The sequence below is a fragment of the Falco punctatus genome, assembly GCF_963210335.1.
Source record: "Falco punctatus genome assembly, chromosome: 15".
Classification (NCBI taxonomy): domain Eukaryota; kingdom Metazoa; phylum Chordata; class Aves; order Falconiformes; family Falconidae; genus Falco; species Falco punctatus.
Genome location: NC_137595.1, coordinates 1,839,925 through 1,860,006, shown reverse-complemented (window position 1 = coordinate 1,860,006; position 20,082 = coordinate 1,839,925). Strand labels below are relative to the sequence as shown.

The 20,082-nt window shown below is 51.1% G+C and overlaps 2 protein-coding genes across 7 annotated transcripts; both read right to left on the bottom strand.

The window, feature by feature from the left end:
- Window positions 1-2,166: 2,166 nt before the first annotated feature.
- IGBP1 (immunoglobulin binding protein 1) lies at window positions 2,167-9,027 on the bottom strand. 2 transcript variants are annotated; one of them, XM_080366330.1, is made up of 6 exons: window positions 8,779-9,027; window positions 8,286-8,597; window positions 5,196-5,391; window positions 4,101-4,186; window positions 2,966-3,078; window positions 2,167-2,695 (listed from the first exon to the last, which is right to left on the bottom strand). In XM_080366330.1, the coding sequence occupies exons 1-6, from the start codon at window positions 8,964-8,966 to the stop codon at window positions 2,550-2,552; spliced, it is 1,041 nt and encodes a 346-aa protein (XP_080222456.1). In that variant the 5' UTR covers window positions 8,967-9,027; the 3' UTR covers window positions 2,167-2,549. The 2 variants fall into 2 exon arrangements, with proteins under 2 accessions (XP_080222456.1, XP_080222455.1); XM_080366329.1 differs by having other exon boundaries at window positions 2,167-2,698; window positions 8,779-9,021.
- Window positions 9,028-9,166: 139 nt separating this feature from the next.
- LOC308054081 (protein Wnt-11b-like) lies at window positions 9,167-20,081 on the bottom strand. 5 transcript variants are annotated; one of them, XM_080366302.1, is made up of 7 exons: window positions 19,807-20,081; window positions 19,447-19,682; window positions 18,668-18,945; window positions 17,711-18,003; window positions 15,165-16,937; window positions 14,407-14,489; window positions 9,167-12,803 (listed from the first exon to the last, which is right to left on the bottom strand). In XM_080366302.1, the coding sequence occupies exons 1-5, from the start codon at window positions 20,076-20,078 to the stop codon at window positions 16,763-16,765; spliced, it is 1,254 nt and encodes a 417-aa protein (XP_080222428.1). In that variant the 5' UTR covers window positions 20,079-20,081; the 3' UTR covers window positions 9,167-12,803; window positions 14,407-14,489; window positions 15,165-16,762. The 5 variants fall into 5 exon arrangements, with proteins under 5 accessions (XP_080222428.1, XP_080222427.1, XP_080222430.1 ...); XM_080366301.1 differs by having other exon boundaries at window positions 14,407-15,359; window positions 15,484-16,937; XM_080366304.1 differs by having other exon boundaries at window positions 14,407-15,646; window positions 15,750-16,937.
- Window position 20,082: the final 1 nt, after the last annotated feature.

The window sequence follows — 20,082 nt, the reverse complement described above, 5'->3', positions numbered from 1 at the left end:
TCTGGCGCCGCTAACCCCAAATTGCTCCGAACACCTCCCTTTCCCCTAAGCAGCCTAAAGCAAATACACAATAGTGACAACAAACGCTCATTGCCTGACCAGCTCCTCGCATTGCCGGAGCATCAGAAACCATTCAAACACACTTTGGAAATATCTTACCACTAAGATTTTGGGAACAGGCTGCAATAATTGTTTTCATCGTGGCAAGCCCCACGCCAGACTCCGCTTCAGCAGGTTGAAAGGTGAGTTTGGAAATACCGGAGGGCGATTGATTGTGTATCCAGCTGCCTTAATCAGCTGATCCAAGGTAAACTGTCTGCTGCAGAGGGGAGTGGACCTGCTCTACAAGCCAGGGCCAGAACAAGAAGAGCTGATGGTCCTTGGGAGGACAAGGAGTGACGACAAGCGGTGAGAGCCTGCCGTCACGAAGGGCAGTTGCTGCTCCTCAGAAAGGTACTGCTGCCAGCACCAGTGGGGGCTTGGGCGGGGGGCACCTTCCTCTGGGGAAGGGTACTGTCCATGCTTTGGGCATGTCACAAACCGCTGTCATGTTCTACTGGTGTGACTCCCCTCCAGAGCTGCCCAAAAATGTCACCCCAAAGCTCCTGCTCCATGGTACGGGACCACGGCCCACCAGACAGGCTCTGACCGCCATCCCCAGCACCATCCCCTCCTCTTCCACCCCCAAGGGGGTTGCCAGGGCCAGCTAGCCTGCCTGCTAGCCCAGGAAGTCTGGAGTGCTGCCTGGAGAAGATTAGAGGTGGGAAATGAGAAGAAAAAGAATGAGAAGAAAACTAGTGCAGCACAAAAGCAGCACTGAGATGGGGCTTCAGGCCAACAGCCAATGGAACAGTGAAAATGCACAGGAACTAATTCAGCTGAGCTACTCCTCAAGATCTACCTCTCCAGAAATTTTCACCAGGAAGAGGCAGCTAACATCAAATGTAAGAAAGGAATAAATGCATGTATAGAATTGCATGTGTTGTTGAAGTAGAAAATGTGTTTCACAGGAGGTCTGGAACCCACAAAACCTCATTGTCTGCTCTTGTAGATTGTAGAGACTCAGTACCTGGAAAAAAAGGGTTCGCTGCAGGCTACAACTGATGTACACCTGTGAAGCGAAGAGGACCTGCAATTGCTACATGTGAAACATCTAATCTTTCCTGTAGCCTAGCTGGCCCCTCACACGTGCCTGAATCATGCTAAGAGGAAAGAAAAAAATCCAAATTCCTTCAACATCCCACTGTCCCCAGAGATAAGGGAGCTGATGAACGCAACTGTGCCAAATCGAAGACAATAAATGCCTCGTGGCCTGCTCCACGTAACACTGCCACATGCATAAACAGCAGCAATAGTTTTTTGGGGCTTTTTATCCCAACATTTGTAACAGGTTTAGAACAACTGCAATCACAGCTGCCAGCCCATGCTGGGCAATTTCAGAGCTTCCAGCCACAATTCCTCACTTTCTTGCCCAGTAACACGCCTGCCACATGCCAGGTCAGTGCCAGGTACAGCAGACCAGACATACCCTCTCTTCTCACTCAGTTCAGAATTAGGGCCAGCAGCTATTTAAACTAGCTTCAGAGGAATCCAGAAAAGTTTTTCACCCCTTCATGGTTATTCTGCAAGTAGATTTCAAAGCACACTGACAACTAGTGCACTACTTTGCTTTGGAACACGGAACTGTTTGTCCCAGTGTTGGTCCCTGTAGGGCTCCGCAAGAGGGTCCGGAGTAAACACACATGTTGCACGTTACTTCCTGTATGCTATCACCATGCAGATCCTCCATCACACTAAGTAAAAGGACAAACATTTCTGTTAAGGCATTTGTACTATGTGTAGTATCAGCACTTCAAGACATTGCCCTCAAAATACCTCATGTACTTAACACAAAAAATCCTAAACACTTCAGTGTGCTGCTCTGGGAGGAACAGTGGGATGAGCCTGCGGAAAGGCCACCGAACACCCGGCTGCATACAGACCTCCCTGCCAAGGTGAACACTGCACTGCAAGCTGCTGTGCTCAGAAGCCTTGTTCAAAAAAAACCCTGGCCATCTGACACTGCCTATCTCCCATCCCCAGCTCCCTTGGTTGCTGGAAACCAGCCTTATGGACATGCTCTGGAAGAGCCTAGGATGAAGAGCAAGGGATTTTTACCGCAAGAACTAGGCAGCACGAGAGACTTTATTTTGCTTAAAATATAAAGAAAAAAATAAATACATCCACCCACAATACACAGAGCAGTTTCCAAATTCATGTACTTATCTTTCAAGGACTTCCTCTGACTGGGAGAACAGAGGCAGCCTGACCCCTCAGAAAGAGCTCCACCTGACAGGAGCTCTGTGGTGTCACTGTACATGACCAGTGCACTCAGTCTGACATTTAATGCAAACCAAAGCAAACGGTCATGTTTACTCCGCTTGATTCCAGTGCCTCCCAGAGAAGCCATGTATACCTCTGCATATGTACAGTGTATTTACTCCTATATCTCCAGGACACAGGCAATTCTTACAGGATTTCCAGGCCCTGCCCACTCTGCAGCAAGAGCATCAGCCCACATTCTGCCGGTTGCCATAGCCTCTTGGGTGTGTATCTTTCCAGTCATCCCAGTTCCGAGCTTTTTGAAGAGCTTCCTCATCATCCTCCTCCTCTTTTTTCTCCTGCTGCTGCTTCTGCAACTCTTCATCAGTTATACCTGCTGAAGGTCAAGAACAGGAGCAAGGGGCAGTAAGACACCAGAAGGTCCCTAGTCAAGTTCTCAAAACAGAAGCCCTGCCAGTTGAGACAGAAAGCAGGAATTGCCAAAGAGCGGTTTAGCAACCCAGTTATTCTCAGCCTAATAAAGTCAGCTCTTACTCTTCCTCAGTCACTGGGTGTTTTACACCCTGAACACATGCCTGTTCACCCTCCCCCTCATGAGACTTCCCAAATTCTCTATTCCAATCTTTGCTTTGCCACTCTGTACCTGGTGTTCTCTGAGGTGCACCCTGACCAGACACGACTCCCTGCCTCCTGCGCTGCTCATACCAGTCATCCACAGTCATAGTAGGCAGGCCAGGGTATCCAGCACCAAACACTCTACCGGGAGAGAAAGACAAGTCAAAGGCAGCACTTTATGTTGCTACAAATGAGCAGAAACAGACAACCATGCACAGAACTACTCTGTAACCTGATCTGTACTAAAAATAAAAGGTGTGTTACCAAGGAGGGTTTGAGAACAAACCTTTTCCTACAGCCTGGGCCTTCAGCAGCAAACCTGCTGGTAACCTAGCCACAGTGGCATTTAAAGAGTTCATCCTGCTAGTTTAGAGAGGTGAGGACTCTTATAGCCCAAAGACCTTGAACCAATTCTCCAGCCCAAAGCAGAACACTCTGTGCTGGCACAGCTTGCCAAGGAGGCCTCTGGGAACCAAATTAGGCATGGCTTGGCTATATAGATATATGGAAAGCTCAGGGCAAATAATGTCAAAAGCATGACAAGAAATCTTGTTTCTATCCCATTTTGTGCTTTAGCTGCCACACTCCCTGCAAGAATCTCACAGGGCCACAAAGCGCTAAGATCTTGACGCCCTCAGGAAAGCCTTACAGTTAATTATTGTGACTGATGATTCTTGGTAGGTATCACATCTTCCCAGCCCCTAAGACCACTTATTTGAATTCACTGAAATCTTCCAAAGTTTACGTTAGATTAAGAGACCACATACGCTTTTCACTGCAGGGCTCTTTAACAGTGAAGAGCAATCCTGTTATATCACACAGTGGTTTCAGAGGGGCAGATAAGCCTTGCCTCTCCACAGCTTACCAAACAGCAAGCACATGGCCTATAAACTAGCACAGTAACATTTGCTTAATACAATCTCCTCTTCTGCCACCCCAACAGCAGGAAACAGCATTAGCCAAGACACTGCAGCATGCCAGTAACAGAAGAAATCAGAGAAAGTTCAAGAAATGCATTAGACATTCCCCCGATCCCCTGCCCAGATGCACAACACGCACCATCTCGATGAACTGGTTCTCTGCATTTGAAAGAGTATTTTAGGCTTGATATAAGAACAGAGCACTGCCTCATACTATGTCTAAGTAATCAGAAAACAACATACTTCGCCTGAGCAGCATCCCGGGTAAGAATGAAAGGTTTCAGCGGAGCCCTGACTTGCCGAGAAGTAGCGTGCGGTGGTGCTGAAGACTGAAGATGCAAACAATAGTCACAAGATAATAGTTTAGTTGAGAACCCCCTTCTCTGCTTCCCACCCCACAACAAGTTATTAAAGGTCTCATAGAAGAGAGATGCCTCTGCTGTCACAGCAACATCCTAAGACAGACAGTTCGGGCCTTAATCCAGTTTAAATCATGAACTCCATCTGTGAGCATCTACAAATCACTTCTCTTTGTGCCTTTGTTACACCCACTGTGATCAAAGCAGAAAGCTGACAAAGCTAAACCAGATCAGCTCAGATCGAAGCATGAAATATAGCTTATTTTTCCCAGGGAGCAAGCTGAGCTCGTCATTCCCAATGGTATCACCCAGGGCACTACAGAAGAGCAGAGCTCTGCAATGTCAAAAATGAACTGCACAAATGAGCTGTGCCAACCAAGCTGGACTATGGTCTATGTCAGCACATTATGATTTTTTTTTTTTCATTTCCACGCAGATGTTTTAGGTGAGTAACATAAAGCCCAGAAACACTATTCTACACAGGAATTGCAGGTCTATGAGAAGCTTTCATCACTCAGAATGGGCGTTTCTTTCTGTAGTATCTGGACACATTGTAGACCAGAAGCACAGGTTTGAAAGAAATCACAAGAGTCTCCTTTCAATTTACAAATGTACTTACTTCTTTACAGGTAAGGGTCTGCCAGAACCCAGCAAAGTGGACAAAAGCCTTTGCGCGCAGACCAGTTCAGCTCCGATATTCAGTGCTCTAGCAGTTCATAAGCCATGACTGTCTAGAACACGTGGTAGCAGTGGACAGCAACTAATCCAAAAATCAGACCACTGCTCATCCAGAATTGAGCCAAACCCCATCTGCTTGGGCTGCGATTGAGCTGTATTTCAACTGAGAATTCACAGAATAGAACATGAATGTAGCTCTGCTACTGAATTCCTCTAGGGTGCACTTACCCGCAACAGTGACTCTCAGCATGTCTAACTATCCACAGTCCACAGGACTTGCAGTTCAAGACAGATTTCATACCTGTTTCCCTGTACTTCTGCTCCTCAAGATGACCATTTCTTGGTCAATACTCTCGATTTCCTCCAGGCTGGTGTTGATCCATTTCTGGATTTGTAGTATGTAAAATTCCCGTATCTGATCCTCATCTGCTTGCCCACTCTCCACAAAGCTTCTCATAGAGGCCAGCCTGTTCTCCAGTTCCTTCCTCTGCTTATATCTGTCTCAAAGAGAACAAAATGAGATCATTAAATAACCTTTTGCTAGCCCAGCCCCGGTACAGCGTTTTCCAAAATATACAATTTCCTAGTTCATGAAATTCAATCAAATGTAGTTAAGAGAGATACTTCCTGCCCTTTTAAATCCTCTTCACAGTAGTGCCAGTTGCTGACCAGCGCTCATTACAGTACACAAATCCCAGGCATTCATAAAGCTCCTCATGTCTTTGACAAATTTCTTTGTGCAAGGACCCCCAATCATTTAACAACTGAGTAAGAGTCCTGTAGAAGTAAAGTAGAGACTTACAGGAAGGAAGTACCTATTAAGAAAAGGAGCAGCACTAGACCATACTGGTTGTCATTTACTGATGACCTCTCACAATGCGTAAGCAAAAGGCAAAATATCAAGCAGAGGATCCATCTCCCCACCTCATCTGACAACAGGTCTTTGACCAATGAAAACTACAAAAATCAGAAGAGTTCCAATCTGCTTACAAACGATTTTGAAAATGCACAGTTATATACATACACGCAGCACCAAAACCTTTCCCCCCGCATCTTTCCCATCCCTTCCATTTGACAACTCAAATTTAGGCATTACATAGGATCTTCACTACATCTTGTAAGAGGTTTAACATTATTTCAAGTATTTAATAAGAAAATTGTATAAAAAAAAAAGGGAGATGGCGATTGTTTATTGTTGTAATTTAAGTATCTCCTGTCTGTTAAAAGCAGCTTTAAGACAACACTCGAAATTTAGAGACATCTCTATTAATTATTTTTTCTTCTCCTAAAAGTCAAGCAATCCTTGAAAATTAAGCCTCCCAGGTCGAATTAGGTAAGCTTGGCAACATTAGTCTCCTGGAGCAAACAAAACTAACTCATTGCCTCCTTCACTGAGAAAAACCAATGCAATAGATATTTTGAGTTACTTCTGTAGAACGCAAAAGATATCCAGAAGCCACTAACAAGACAGATGAAAACACTTCTCCAATTTCTGTCTCAGGTGTTTCTGTGGGTGTGGGTTGTTTTTTTAATATAATTTTGGATTTCTAGATTTTTTGACCTCTTCAGGAGTTACGTTATTAAAGGGGGGAACTACCTATATACTACACTTCCAGGCTAAATCCTTGTGTCCTACTTCCTCCAGTTACAGTGCCACCTGAAGAACAAATACTAAGAACCAAGGATTAGAAACCTACAGGAGCTGACAGGACAAGGAGCACACAAGAGATATTCTAAAAAACAAACCCATCCACAAGTGCTCCACAAGAACCCTGAAAACTACATTTTAACCGGTGAGCACCTGACTGCCCAACCCTGCCCCGCAGGGAAGCAAAGCAAACCACTCTATTCCCATTTGTCTTTACACTCCACAGTGGGCTAAGTTCTCTGCAGTTGGTTGCTGCAATCCCAACCTGCTCCTTAGGATGCTGGATTGCATGCTTATGCAGAGAACAAAGTGAAAAGCAGCTAGGATGAGACAGGTCTGAAGGCAAAGTGGTGATACATGCTGCCTTAGGAAAATTTTGTTCATGCAGTCCACACATTTTACTGAAAGCGAATATCATTGCAACACCTGATCAAGTACTAACCTGCCTGCAATAGAACTCACAATGCAGGTGTGGTGGGTTGACCTTGACTGGATGCCAGGTGCCCACCGAGCCGCTCTATCACTGCCGCCCTCAGAATAGGTAGCAGGGAGAAAGTAAGATTTTTAAAAAAAAAACAACTTGCAGGTCAAGATAAAGGCAGTTTAATGAAGCAAGAAGTTGTGGAAGCAGAAGCAAAGGAAAACAAGAGATGTTATTCTCTGCTTCCCCTCAGCAGGCAATGTTCAGCCACTTCCCAAGAAGCAGGGCCTCAGTACCCGTAGTGGCTGCTCCAGAAGCCAAATGTCATAAATAACTAATGCCCCCGCTTCCTCCTCCTTTCCCTGAGCTCTTACATCTGAGCAGACATCATGTGATATGGAATATCCCTTTGGTCACTTTTGTTCAGCTGTCCTGGCTATGTCCCCTCCCACAATCTTGCCCACCCCAGCCTACTGGTGGTGGTGGGGTGGGAAGAGGTGGAGAGACAGCCCTGATGCTGTGCTCAGCAGAGGCCACAACACTGCTGTGTTTCCACCACCCTTCTAGCTACCACTAAAAGCACAGCACTATGAGGGTGCCAGCCCCAACACAGCAGGCTCCTCGCGTTTGTCTCCAAGAGGAACGAGTCGCCATACAGGCAAACACAAGCCCTCAGCAAGGGGGCAGCTCACACGTAGCCAAAGTCCTACCTGCAGCTCCAGCAAAACTCACTTGTGCTCAGGAGCTGATGTGCAGCTCAGAGACTGCTGATGAGCAGCCCACGCTGAAAAGGCTTCGCTGCACAGAGTAGGTGTATTCTAGTATGTCAAACTTACCTCAGTTAAATTACCCTCTAGAATATGAATCATGCCTTTGTATTCATGCAGTTTAAACAGCTCTCCAGCCCAGCTTGGGCCTCCCAGTGCTACCACAATAAACAACAAGTTGATTGTCAAAATCCCCAGCTAAAGCATGACAATCACCTCTTTTTTAAAGATCTAATAAGCCCACTGGTAGGTAACTTCCAACACGCGTGGCTTTACACTGTTAGCGGTGGTTAAAGAACTGACCATAAGAGCTTTTGTGCAGTTCTTCTTCAAAGACCAGAAACTGAAGACATAAATCCTCAGTTTGCACAATCAAACACCATTAAATAATATGTGGTGCATATCTTAAAATGCATGTTTCATGACCAAACTATTCCAGTATCAAGGGAAGCAGCTCTTCCCTGACTCTGCAACCTCGCGCTGCCCGAAGCTCTCACCTTCTCTTAAACTGATTCCCAAAACCCTTTACAAAAACACTGCGAAGCAAGAGCCTACCTTTCGATTTTGGCTTGCCTACTGGACGCCATGGCCACCAGGCTGGGCTGGGCAGCAGCGGGGCCCCCCGGGGAGGGGCTCCCGGCATCTTCCTCTCCAGGGGGGCTGGCGGCGGCAGGGGGCAGGTGGAAGCTGCCCAGCCCGTAGCTCCTGCAGAGTTTGAGGAAGCGCCAGAAGTGGGCCCGGGCGCTCTCCAGGTGCTCCAGCCTCCTGCTCAGGTCAACCTGCTTCAGCGTCAGGGCCCCCAGCAAGGCGGGCAGCAGCAGGTACTTCAGGTCGGCCGAGGCGATCTCCTCCAGCTCCTCGTTCTCGCTGCAGGGGGAGAGATGAGCCCCCCCGTTCCCGTTCTGCTCCGCCTGGGCCCGGCCAAAGCCAGCGCGCTCCGCGGCGGCCCGGGGGCCCCTGTGGAGGCGGCGGAAGGCCCGAGGGCTCTCGCACGGCCTCGCTGGGGCCCCCGCGCCGCCCAGGCCCGCGCCCGACCCTCCGCTCTCACCTGAACAGATCCAGCTGCGCCACCATGGCGGCCGCCCGCTGCAGCGCGTCCAGCCCCTGCCGCACCTTATCCTGCACGGCCGGGGCCCCCGAGGACGGCTCGGCGCCGGTCTCCACCTCCTCCCAGAGCCGCCGGCCCGCCGCCAGCAGCTCCGCCAGCCGCAGCCCCGCGCCGGCCCCCTCCGCCATACCGGGCCGGGAACGCCGCCGCACAATCACTTCCGGGGCGCCCGCGTGTGACCCCGCCCCCGCCCGCCATCTTGGTGAGGTCAGCGGAGCCGCCGAAGGAGCGGGGCCGGTATCTTAGTAGGGGCGGGCGGGAGGCAGGGCCTGGTGAGGCGGCAGCGGGCTCGGGGCTCGCCCCTCCCCACGGGCCAGCGCCCGACGACCCCCGCGGGGGCGGCGGGCGGGTGGTGTCGCCCCTACGAGTCTCGGTGGAGCCGTGGACCCTCACACGCAGCCGGTACTCCCAAAGCTCCTGCTGGTTCCTGCCTGATGCACCGGCCTCCCCAGAACCCACCGGGGAGCTCCGGGGGAAGGCGTGCTCGTGACGTGCTCCAATAAATGAGCAAAAGTGAGGCTGATTAGATAAACTGATAGGATGCGCGCACCTTCCCCCTTTAGAAAAAGGAGCGAGGGGTGCGGGTGGCCTGACGACGGTGAAATAGCTCTGGAGCCGCCAGCGGCCGGTGTGGTCGGCGCGGCCCTGCTGAGCCCACCCGCAGCTCAGCTAACGAGCGGCTCCGCACCGGGCCCCAGCGCTGGCACTGCTGCGGGGTGCCGGGCCCGAGGGAGCCAGGCCGGGGCTGGCCGCGACACCTCACCACGCAGGCAGCACCCCGCGGCCGTGCCAGGCAGGTGCGGGGGTCACGGAGGGAGCATGTCCCGCCACAGGTGCTAGGGCAGATCCTCAGCCTGGGACGGCAGGTGATGTGCTCTCTTCTGCCCCGGGGAGAGCCCGGATGAGGTGCAGCCTTAGGACACCAGCTGGGTTCAGCACGGGCTTGTGCTGCTCAGGGCTGTCACTTCCTAGCCTGGGACCTACATCTGACAGATGATCCTGGCAGAACACAGTGCACAGCATGAGCACTCGGTAGCACACTGCTGCATTTTATTTTTTTAAGCACAGCACCTTTCATTTCTTCTGTCCGTATTCTTTTTCTAACAGAAGATGAGCAGCCTTTCTCATTTCTTTTTTATTTAGCTCCAAAGTCCCTTCTCACAATATCTCTGCAATTTAAACAGGCATAAGGCAGGCAAGGGCTAAAGCTGAGCTTTTAGGAACTGGTGTTGGTCCCTTAGGAACACAGGTAATTGATCCAGATGTGAAAAATATATATGGTGTAATAATAATTCAGGGCTGGCTGGAAGCACTCAGCCTCCAAGAATGAGTCAGTTTACTATTTACTCCATTTTCTTCATACCTACCTGAGATAGCTCGATAAAAAGTTATTCATAAAAACCAGAAAAGCTGTGGATTTAGGTTCCTGTTCGCTGTGCCCTGCATACCCTTCACACTCCTCAGGGTGACTGCTTTGCTCAGGCTGCAAAGGCAGCCACGGGTAGTGTGAGGTATGTCAAGAACTGACTGCGTCATTCTGTGGCATTCCTGCACACCAGGCAAGAGGTGAAGAGCAATGCTGTGTCCAGCAGTGGGAAAATTAATTGGTATAACGATTGGGAGTGGAATGGGGCCAGGAATCTACAGCTGTTTGTTCTTCACTAGAAGAAGATGCTTTGGCATCTCCAACAATCCGAGCAGCCCAGGCAGGTTCATGGGCTTGCTCTCCAAGTAATTGTAAACAGGCTAATGATGGAGCATGGGATCTCAGCCTGCCTCCCCTTCCCTTCAGACTGGGGGAGTGGGAGAGCCAGTTTTGACCCAGATTGTCAGGGCAGCACAGAACAGGCCTTGAGCAGCACATTATCCCAGCTCACCAGGCAACTTGTACCAAGAGAATAGGAAATCGTGTGAGGCCTGGTTTCCTTTGAGATGGAGAAGCTTTGCCTCTAAGAGCCGAGTGGCTTAACTGGCTGGAAGCCCCTGAATCTCCTTGCTAGAAGTTACTCAGCCCCCTGTTTTCAATCTGCTGTCCCAACTAGTCAAGAATAGGTTTCATTTACACCGTGGGAGCATGAAATCATAAAGGGTTAGTGACCAGAATCACGCACAGTCTGCTCTTCAACTCCGGCATAGCAAACTGCATGTACCCGCACATGTTGTTCTCCTCCTGCCTGAGGTCTGCCTGGCAGGACACAGTTTTTCAAGCTGCCCCTTCTAATTACAGAGCTAATGTTCTCAACACAAGGAAAAAATAAACGATTCTTTGGAAGGCATAATTACCCAGCGAGTCCCTAGTCACACCACAATAAGCCTTAAGCTGGAGACTACAGGAATAGTAGCTGTGGTTAGTCCCACTGCATGTGAAGAGGGGGAGTTCCCAGGGATTCGTCAAGCCGGGGGTTGGTCTCTCCCACTCCCCAGTTCTGCCAGGTGTCTCAATGCGGTAGGTTTTCAGCATAAAGTCAATGTCTAGGGATCAGCCTCAGCTTCTGGAGGGTTCTTACATTTACACTTCCAGACATGAAACGTAACCATGTGCTTTCCATTTATACAGGTAGTAAAACCTACCGCTGTGGCGTATTGCATTTAACGCACATGTGTAGAACATCTGGCCATGCACATCCAGAAGGCCTGTCTGGCGCTTCCCAGGAGCTCCAGCACATTACATGTACATCCAGTCTTCCTGGAAGGTGTTAGAGCTTCTGCATGTCACCCTACAGCACACGGGTGCTGCTCCAGCCAGCCAGAAGCATGCCTGGAAATTCCTTACTCCACCACACAGCACGTGCACGGTGGTCACAGCTGACCCATATGCAAGCTGAGAAAGTCCTCAAAATCTGTATGGCCCCAGTTCTGGGCTGGTGGGAGGATACTCCTGGAAAAGCCCAGTTGAGTGGCAGCCCCAGGATGGCTTCTGATCCGGAGAGGAGACTGTTCTGCAGCTCCCTCCCTGCTTTAACTCGCTGTCCGATGGACCTTGCAGACAGTGTCCCCAGGGAAGCACAAAGGGAAGATGCTGCTCTTCAGTGATTCAACCAGGCAGCCATGGCACCTTCTCTGCACTGGCAGAAAAGCGATTCAAAAAGTGCACCGTGAGCAGCCTCCAAGATGCTGCCCATGCTGAACATGGATGAGTTTAAGCAAGCAAGAGGGAGAAATACAGGCTGGTGAAGGGAGGTTTGGCTGCTCAGAAATGCCACCCCACCCCTCCAGGCCCCTGCAGACATGATGGAGATATCACAAACCTGCAGTATCTGGGATTTTCCCACTCTGATTAAGCAACTGCTCAAATACAGGGTTGAAATACAGGGTTCAGAGGTGGAAGGGATGCCAGCCTGCCCAGCCTAGGAGAAGGGATGGAGGTTTGCTTCCCCTCTGAACCTCACACAGCCGTTGCCACAGCTGTCCTTTAAGCTGTGCCCAAGGGCCCTCAGTCTGCAGCCTGGTTCCCCCTCTGGTCTTATGGCTGTTACTCACCTATGTTGATTTGTCCCTTGGCTGAAGATCCCCATAAGGACAATCCCTATTATTATTTGTCATCTTTAGGGCATCACAATATTGCTGAACACCCCAGAAATAAAGGAGAACAGAGATGCAAGGGTTTTTCCTTAAATACAAGCATTTACTCATGTTTGTGTCTTGCGGTGTGACAGTGTAGGCACCAACCATCCCAAAGGTCAAAGCAACATCCCCCGAATATTTACAGCAGTACAGATGCTGATCAACAGTTGAGCACCCAGACAGTGGTCCCATCCCTTGCCCTCTCCTTGTTCTGGCTCAGCTTTCTTTGTAAAGAGCACAAGCAAAAAGCAGGTGGAGGTCCTGACCCACAGTCCAGTCTGAGCTGTAATGCAGGGCTGAAGGGAAGAAATATCCCAACATGTTCTTGAACACAGAGTCATTCTTCCTCCAAAATGTTTACTTGATTACCAACAGTCTTTGTCCTTGCTCAGATTATCCTCCTGGAATAAGTTATGTGTCATCCCTCAATGAATAAAGAAATAAAAGGCAAAAAAACCCCACCAAACCCTGGTGCTTTAGCAGCAAAGTCAAGAGTCCATGAAAATCACTCGCCTTTCTCCAGACTTCATTGTCTGCACAAGTCTAACCAGCAGGAGATGATCACATTCATACCAGCGTTACTCTTTTCAAACCCAAATTAAAAGTCAGGCAGTAAGGGAGAGGAGGCTTTCAAAACAAACCCTTTGCCTGGTTCTCGCCACATTTCATGTGGAGGGATGGTTTTCTTCTCTAGGCAAGCCATTTTCAGAGCCATGTCTCCCATGTCAATTCACAGCACCAGAAAATGAAAGACTTTTGCCATGGCCATGGAGAATTCAGCTCTGGGGAGCCTCATTCCCAGAGAGACAGATAAACAAAAAGCCACAAGACATTGGGAGAAATGGCTAATGACAGGAAAGTCAAAGAGGTAGATCCATCACATTAGCAGTGAGCCTGACGAGGGCTCGTGAAGCAGAGGGTAATGACAGCAGCCTACCACAGTCTGGAGGGGACCGATTGTGAAAGTGGGGCAAAAGAAACACGTGAGGAAGTGTCTGAAGGGCTGAAAAGCCACAGCTGTTACAGAGATGTTCTTGGTTTCAGGGACACTGCTACCAGCCTTGCCCAGGTTTATTCAGGTCCTGAAGGGCTATCTGCCCCAGCTGGGGATGTTTGGGGTGGAAGCAAGGGTGCAGAGGTTAGAGGTAAGCCTTCCTGCACCAATTTCTTTGGCAGTGTTGCACTGACTGGTGCTAGAAGCCACCGGAGGGTGATATCAGGGTCCAAGTTTTCCCATCTTTTTAAATCAGGGGGTGCTTGTGCTAGTCTGGTCTGGGGGATGGGGCTCTGTGTTCCCCTGGCACCTTCCCGCTAGCTTTTCTGTCCAAGCAGGGTTAGAGAGAGAAAAATGCATCCAGCCAGATGGATCTCCTCAATCCCTGGGGCCAAGTGCAGTGTTTATTCCCTCCAGATCCATAGCCTGATGCTGACTGCCTTGCTCTGGGTCTCGGTCCCTAGGAGACCCTTCCAGTCCAGCAGATCTCACAACCCTGGTAAATCCAGGTGTGAGCCCAGATTACACCACCTCCCACTCAGAGCATTGTCACATAACTGTCACCTCCCCACAATGGTCCCTCCTGCCAGCCTGACCCTTTGCACCCTTCAACTAATTACAGTGCTTTCCGATTTCCTGCAGGAGACAAACAGAGCCCAAGGTCCTCGCTACTGATTGACCCCTCCAGTCCTTCCCCAGCTCTTCCTGGTTGGGCTCGCAGTGAAGATGTGAGGAGGGAGAGTAGAGGACTCTGCATATTCAGCACTTGACCCTGCCTTTTCCGAGGCAGAAATTCAAATGGAACCTCTCTAGGAGGGGATCACGACATCTCCCCAGGGCATTCCTAGCTATTGTGGCTCCTCTCCTCTACCCCAGGCTATGTGTGTTTGTAGTTACCAAATGCAAATCACATTTCCCACCCTCCTGGCTGAATCTCTCACTCCACAAGATCCTTCCCCTGTTTTGTCTTTTTTTTTTTTTTTCTCTCTCTTTTTTATTTTTTTTCTCACCAGCTAGTTTTGCAATGCTCTGCTGAGTTCACAGCTCTTCCTGGTTTCACCTCCCTCAGATCTGGTGATGCACAGCAAGGTGGCTGTAGGGAAGGTATTTAAGCAATCCTCCTAATTAAGTACCTGCATCACATCTGGGCTCAGCCTGGCTCTGGACACAGCAACTGCAGCTATTTTGCAGCCTGGCCCCTGAAGACTCCCTTTTCCGAGGAATGCCAGTGACTAACCCTCTAATTGCATTTTAAAAGAAAAACTTGAGATAGCTTTTTGGCCTTTGGCAGTCGTGATGGAAGCCTCGCAGCTGTGGCTTTACTGTCACTCTGGGAAGGCTAGATGTCAGCAGCCAGATCAAGTCAATAGCACATTAACAACTGATAATGATAGTTAACTCACTTGGTTAACTATGTGAGCATATGCTTCACCCCTGAGCATTTCAACTTCCAGCTCCCAGGCTTGTCTCAAGCCACCTTTGACTCTTGGCTCTTATTCATTATTAACAGAGAAACCTGGAGCACATTAAGTGGAGGGGACCGTTTACAATAAAAGCTCATGACTTGATTCCGTGACCCAGCAGAGGCTATTAAAAATGATTGAATGAATATGGAAATGAGTAATTGTACAGCTGGACTCAGGGCTGAAGGCGGCCAACTCCATTCAGTGCAAACCACAAATAAACCAAGGCGCACGCAAAGCCACCAGAGTCTCTAGGTCATGGTGTGAGCTGCAGGAAATTGCTCTAGGATTTCCATCATGTTTACCTGTCCTCTTTGTGCCATGGTTTCTTCTCAGTGCCTTCTCATCCTTCCTCTTGAAAGACTGCACGAACATGAGTCTCTTATCCCATGCAAGCGCTTTGCCAGATTCTGCGCTAGGGGAAATGGGGGACCATGAGAGCCCCCTTCCCTGGCTCCCAGCTCCTTGCTGTTCACACATGCATGCTTGGCTAGTCCAGCCTGCATTCAAAAGGAACAGAAATAATCCTGGACTGCCTCTGTTTCCAGCCTGAATCCCAGGAAGCCAGATTCCTTGCTGGCTGGTCAGAGACCTGAGGAAGCAGGGGATAGAAACCTTCCTTACCTGCACGGCACCTGAGGCTGACAGATTATCTGTAATTAAAGGCAAACCTGGGCCAATGAGCAGCAGAAAGAGTTAAAACCGAACCGGTCCCCTGCTGCTGCCTGTGAGGGTATGGATACTGGGCTTTATGCTCTCCTTACAGCCTTGCTTCCTCTGTGGCCAGCTGAGAAAGACATGAGGGAAAGGGGTTGTCCTAGGAAACATGCCACAGAGAGGTATGATATAATTTTTTTTATTTTAAAAATGTACACCAGAATCCCACTTACATGAAGTGTAGAGACTAAAGGTTCATTCTTATTTCCCTAGGGTCCTGGACTTGTGTCCTGCCTCCCGGCCAGAGTCCCAGCACATCTGGTATTAAGGGGGTGGAAGGACTGGGCTGAAGACCTTAGTGGTCTGAAAGAAGGGGCAGGAAGGACAAGCCATGGGTATGCCACAAGTTGAGCGAGCACCCACCTCCAACACTAGCCCAGAGGGCAGAAGCTACTCTGCTGCCATGGCTGCTTTGTTAATACAAGGCTTCTAGGTGCAGTTTTGCCATGCTGCCCTGTGTCGGCAGCCTCCGGGCCCGCTCCTGTCCCTAGGTCTGTCTGCTGTTGTGGACCATCACTGAGAGCAGCAGCAATCTCCATACAGGTCATGGGGAGGATTGATGATTCTGTCTCCTGCAGCAATAACTGCTTCTGCCTGTGTCCAAGCTTGGGTTTCATTTCAGATGTTGCAAAGGGTGCTGGACCAGTGTTTGCCCCTGAGGAGTTGGGTGAGCCCACAGCAGAAACCTGTCCCCAGAGCAGCTGCCCATGACCTCCTCACCCGAAGCAGCTTTCTTTCCCTGCAGCCTTCTCCCAACAGACAAGTCTCTACCCCCCTTCCCATCCATCACTCCTGGCGTTCAGGCCACTGTCAGAAACCTCCTGCAAAGAGACAATGGCAGCCCAGGGTCCCCATTCACCCCTGGAAAAAAGGGGCTGTGCTGCATGTGGAGTGATAGATGGTTTGTCCCCAGCTGGAGACAGAGGGCTGGACACTCCCCGCCAGCTGCAGGAGGGCAGCCCTTTGTCCTGCTCTGGAGAGATGGAGCAGAGGTCGGCCTCCGGTCTTAGGCTTCCCGGCATCTCTCAGTTTGAGGTCTTCTGTGGTAATGCAAGAGTCCAGGCTTCCCGCATAGCCCCCTTCTTGCCGGAGGTCGGCGCATCCCTTGCGATGATGTTCTGTCTCCAGCTGTGCCCCAGAGGATACCAGCGCAAGAGTCCTCCCACCTGCCGTGATGCCTCTGGCATTATTTACAGACGTATCTCTCCACCTTCCGCTGACACTTCTTGCACATCACGTAGCAGCACCAGTGATACTTGCAGTGACACCTCTCCACCACCTCCTCCGTGTAGGTGTTGTAGCCACGGCCACAGCACATCAGGTTGCAACTGTCACTGCCCACGGAGGTCTTGTTGCACTGCCTGTCAGGAGGAGGATGCACAAGCGGGAGCTGAGGGCATGGACCTGCCCACCCATGGCAGTGACGCTGACCACAGCTCTCTGCCCTGACCTCCTCCCAGAGCTGACTTGCCCATAGCAGAGGGCAGCGAGATGCACGGGTCTGCTTGCAGACTGGCGTGGATGTCAGCTGGTGTTATTACGGCAGCGTGTGAGTGGCTGAGGTTGGGCACACTCAGTCTGTATCACACTGGGGAAAGGAACCTCCCGGGGAGAAGGAGGGGTGGATGGCTAGGACCAGGAACTGCTACTGCTAGATCTAACAGGGATTGCACGTCACAGCCCTGAGGCAGCCCTGGCTCAGCGTTCAGAGGAGGCTTCCCCATCCTTCTAAAAACTCCCTGCCTGCCCTGCAGTCGCTCCAGAAAGGAGACATCTGGGAAGCACCACAGCCTCCAAGGTCTGCTGAACCGTTCTGGTTACCGGCAGACAGCACCCTAATTAGGCTTGCAGGGAGAGGCGGTATTTCCCTTTCTGACTCCTCACTGGATGGACCTGTCCTGGAGAGTGGAGCTGAGGCACTCTCGGTAAGGGCTTTGCCCTGCCTTTACACCTGCATGGCACCTGCCTTCCTGCCCTCCTTGGGGCTTTAAGAAGCAAAGATTTCACAGGAGTGCCTGTGGTGTCCCATCTGACGGGGGACTGCCCATCCACACCAGCACGCTTTCAGATCCAGTGGTACAAACACTCATGAAAACAGAGGCTGAGTTACAGCGTATTAAGTGCAGTTTCTTACCTATCATGTGTCCCCAGAGACCCCAGGTGGAGATTCAGTGTGCAGTAGTCGGGAGAGCTGATGAGATAAACTAGATCCGTCTCTTTCACTGGCCTGACATCCATTCCTTTGGGTATCAGCTGCTTCCTGGGCCCTATGAGCCGGTGGGTCACCCTGATGGCTGCCAGGTACTTGGACTTGAGGTCAGAGGCAATTTCATCTAGGTTTGGCAGTCCCTTCCAGCAGGTCTTCACTGAACAGGAGCCTGAAACACCATGGCATTTACACTTGGTACCTAGGGAGTCACTCAGCACCTGCAGAGGACAGGAAAACAGATGAATTTGCTTCTGCTTTCTCCTGGTATCCACCCTACAGATCGATTTGCAAGAGCATCCATGGGAAGTTTCAAGAGATGAAAGAGCTCAGCTGCTTACTGCCACCTTTAAATGAATATAATGGGGCAATCGAGGACTCAGCCCTGCTCCATTCCCCTTATGATAAGAACCTGATACTTGGGGAACTCCCTGCTGGAGCTTGCAGTGGGGCTGGTGGCCTCTCCAGCCAACAGAGTGCAGAATGGCCACATCCTCACCTGGGGAAGTGAGTGCATGAAAGCACAAAAAGCACACCCACACCCACTTCTCTGCAGGGCTGGGGTGCCCAGCTGGAGAGGGTCAGGATGGGCCCCTGCTTCCCGTCAGAGGGGCAGAAATAAGTGCTGGAAGCGCTGGTGTGAAGTGATAAATGTCTTGTGCTTGTTGTGGAAAGGGTGCAGGGATGTTTGGGAGGTGGGTAGCAGTGGGGGATGCCTCTGCAAACACACGTAACTCCATTTTAACCGTTTAGTTGCCTCCTGACCTTAAGCACAGCATCCCAGTAGCCTGGCCAGAGCCTACCCCCTCACATTAGGCACCTCTGCCCCCCAGGCTGCTGTAGGTGTGCTGGGCACCAGCAGTCCTTGGTGGGCACCATACCCACCTGCCTGCCCACCACGTTGTTATGCAGATTCATGGCCTTGAGCGCTTGTGTCCCCAACTTGCTGGATTTTAAAGGACTGTCAGCAAAAGCGGAGCCAAGCTGGAGGCCGTAGTGCAGGTTGTCCCCACAGCCACCCCATCTGAAGTCCAGCCCGGGGACCTCGGAGGGGACAGAGCCGCAGGAGCAGAGAGGGAGCTCTCCTGAGCTGCAGGCTTGGGCGATGGAGTGTGTGACGGCAGCGGCAGCCAGGGCGTAGACAAAGGCGGATTCCCTGGTTCCTGGGAAGAAGAGGGGGAGATGTCCTTCCTCCCTGCCCAGCCAAACACTCCTCTCAAAGATCTCACAATGTAAATGAGGGTTTTTTTTCTTGCGGCAGGATAAAACCAAGGCCCAGTGTTTTTCTTGCATATATTTTTAGCCTGTGCCACCCATTATGTTATACTGTCAGTATACAGCCTGTGTCCCCACCACTTCCCTCCCCGCCCCCCCCCCCCCCCCCCCCCGCCTTTTTTGGAGCCTCTAGCAGCTGTTTTTGTTTGAAATGACAGTTACTACAGGTTTAACACTGCTAGGCTTTCCGGATCAGGACTAATGCTTTGATGTGTACTGCTAATTCCAGTGTAATGGCAGCAGGTTTTCCCCAAAATATATACCTAAGGCAAAGTTAACGCCCATCAGCTGAACAGCAGGACTGCACGTTAAAAGCGCTGCCAGGCGGCCTGGGAAGCTGTGTGGGGCAGAAAGAGGAGCATGAACACAGCAGACAAAGCATCCTTTACCTTTCAGCAGGTCAGGGCCGAAGCTGGGGGCATGCTGGATGGAGGAGCAGTTCCACCTCATGTCTGCGAAGGTCTTCTGGCAGACGCTCTTGGTCCGGCGGGCAGCCCGGACGATGCTGTGCATGACCTCCAGGTTCCTGCGGCACATCTGGAACTGGTCGGGCACCAGCCCAGCCAGCAGCCGGCAGTGGTGGCTTTCATTCCAGGCCACGCCGCTACTGCTCTCCGTCAGCCCGCTGTGGGGAGAGGGTGGGTGTCAGCAGGGTGGGGGGAGCACGGGCATCCCTCTGGGGACCCAACCGGGGAGAGGGAGCCGCCGAGGGGGGCACCGGGGGAGGTGGGGCGCATCCCACTACTCACAGCCACTGGATGGCCGTGGAGAGCCCCAGATGGCAGAGCAGCACGGCAGCGGCCGTGGGGTGACCCATGACCCGGGCTGGGACCCGGGCTGGGACCAGGACCAGGGCTGGGGCTGCTCTGCGCTGCCGCCCCCTTTTATAGCCGCGGGCGGTCCTGTCCTGTCCTCCCCCCCCCCCCCGGGGAGGGGAACAAAGGCAGTTTCGGTGCCATTCACAGCGGGTTAGGGCAGTGGGGGGGTGGAGGGAGGTACAGCTGTTAGCAGCAGCGACCATCCCT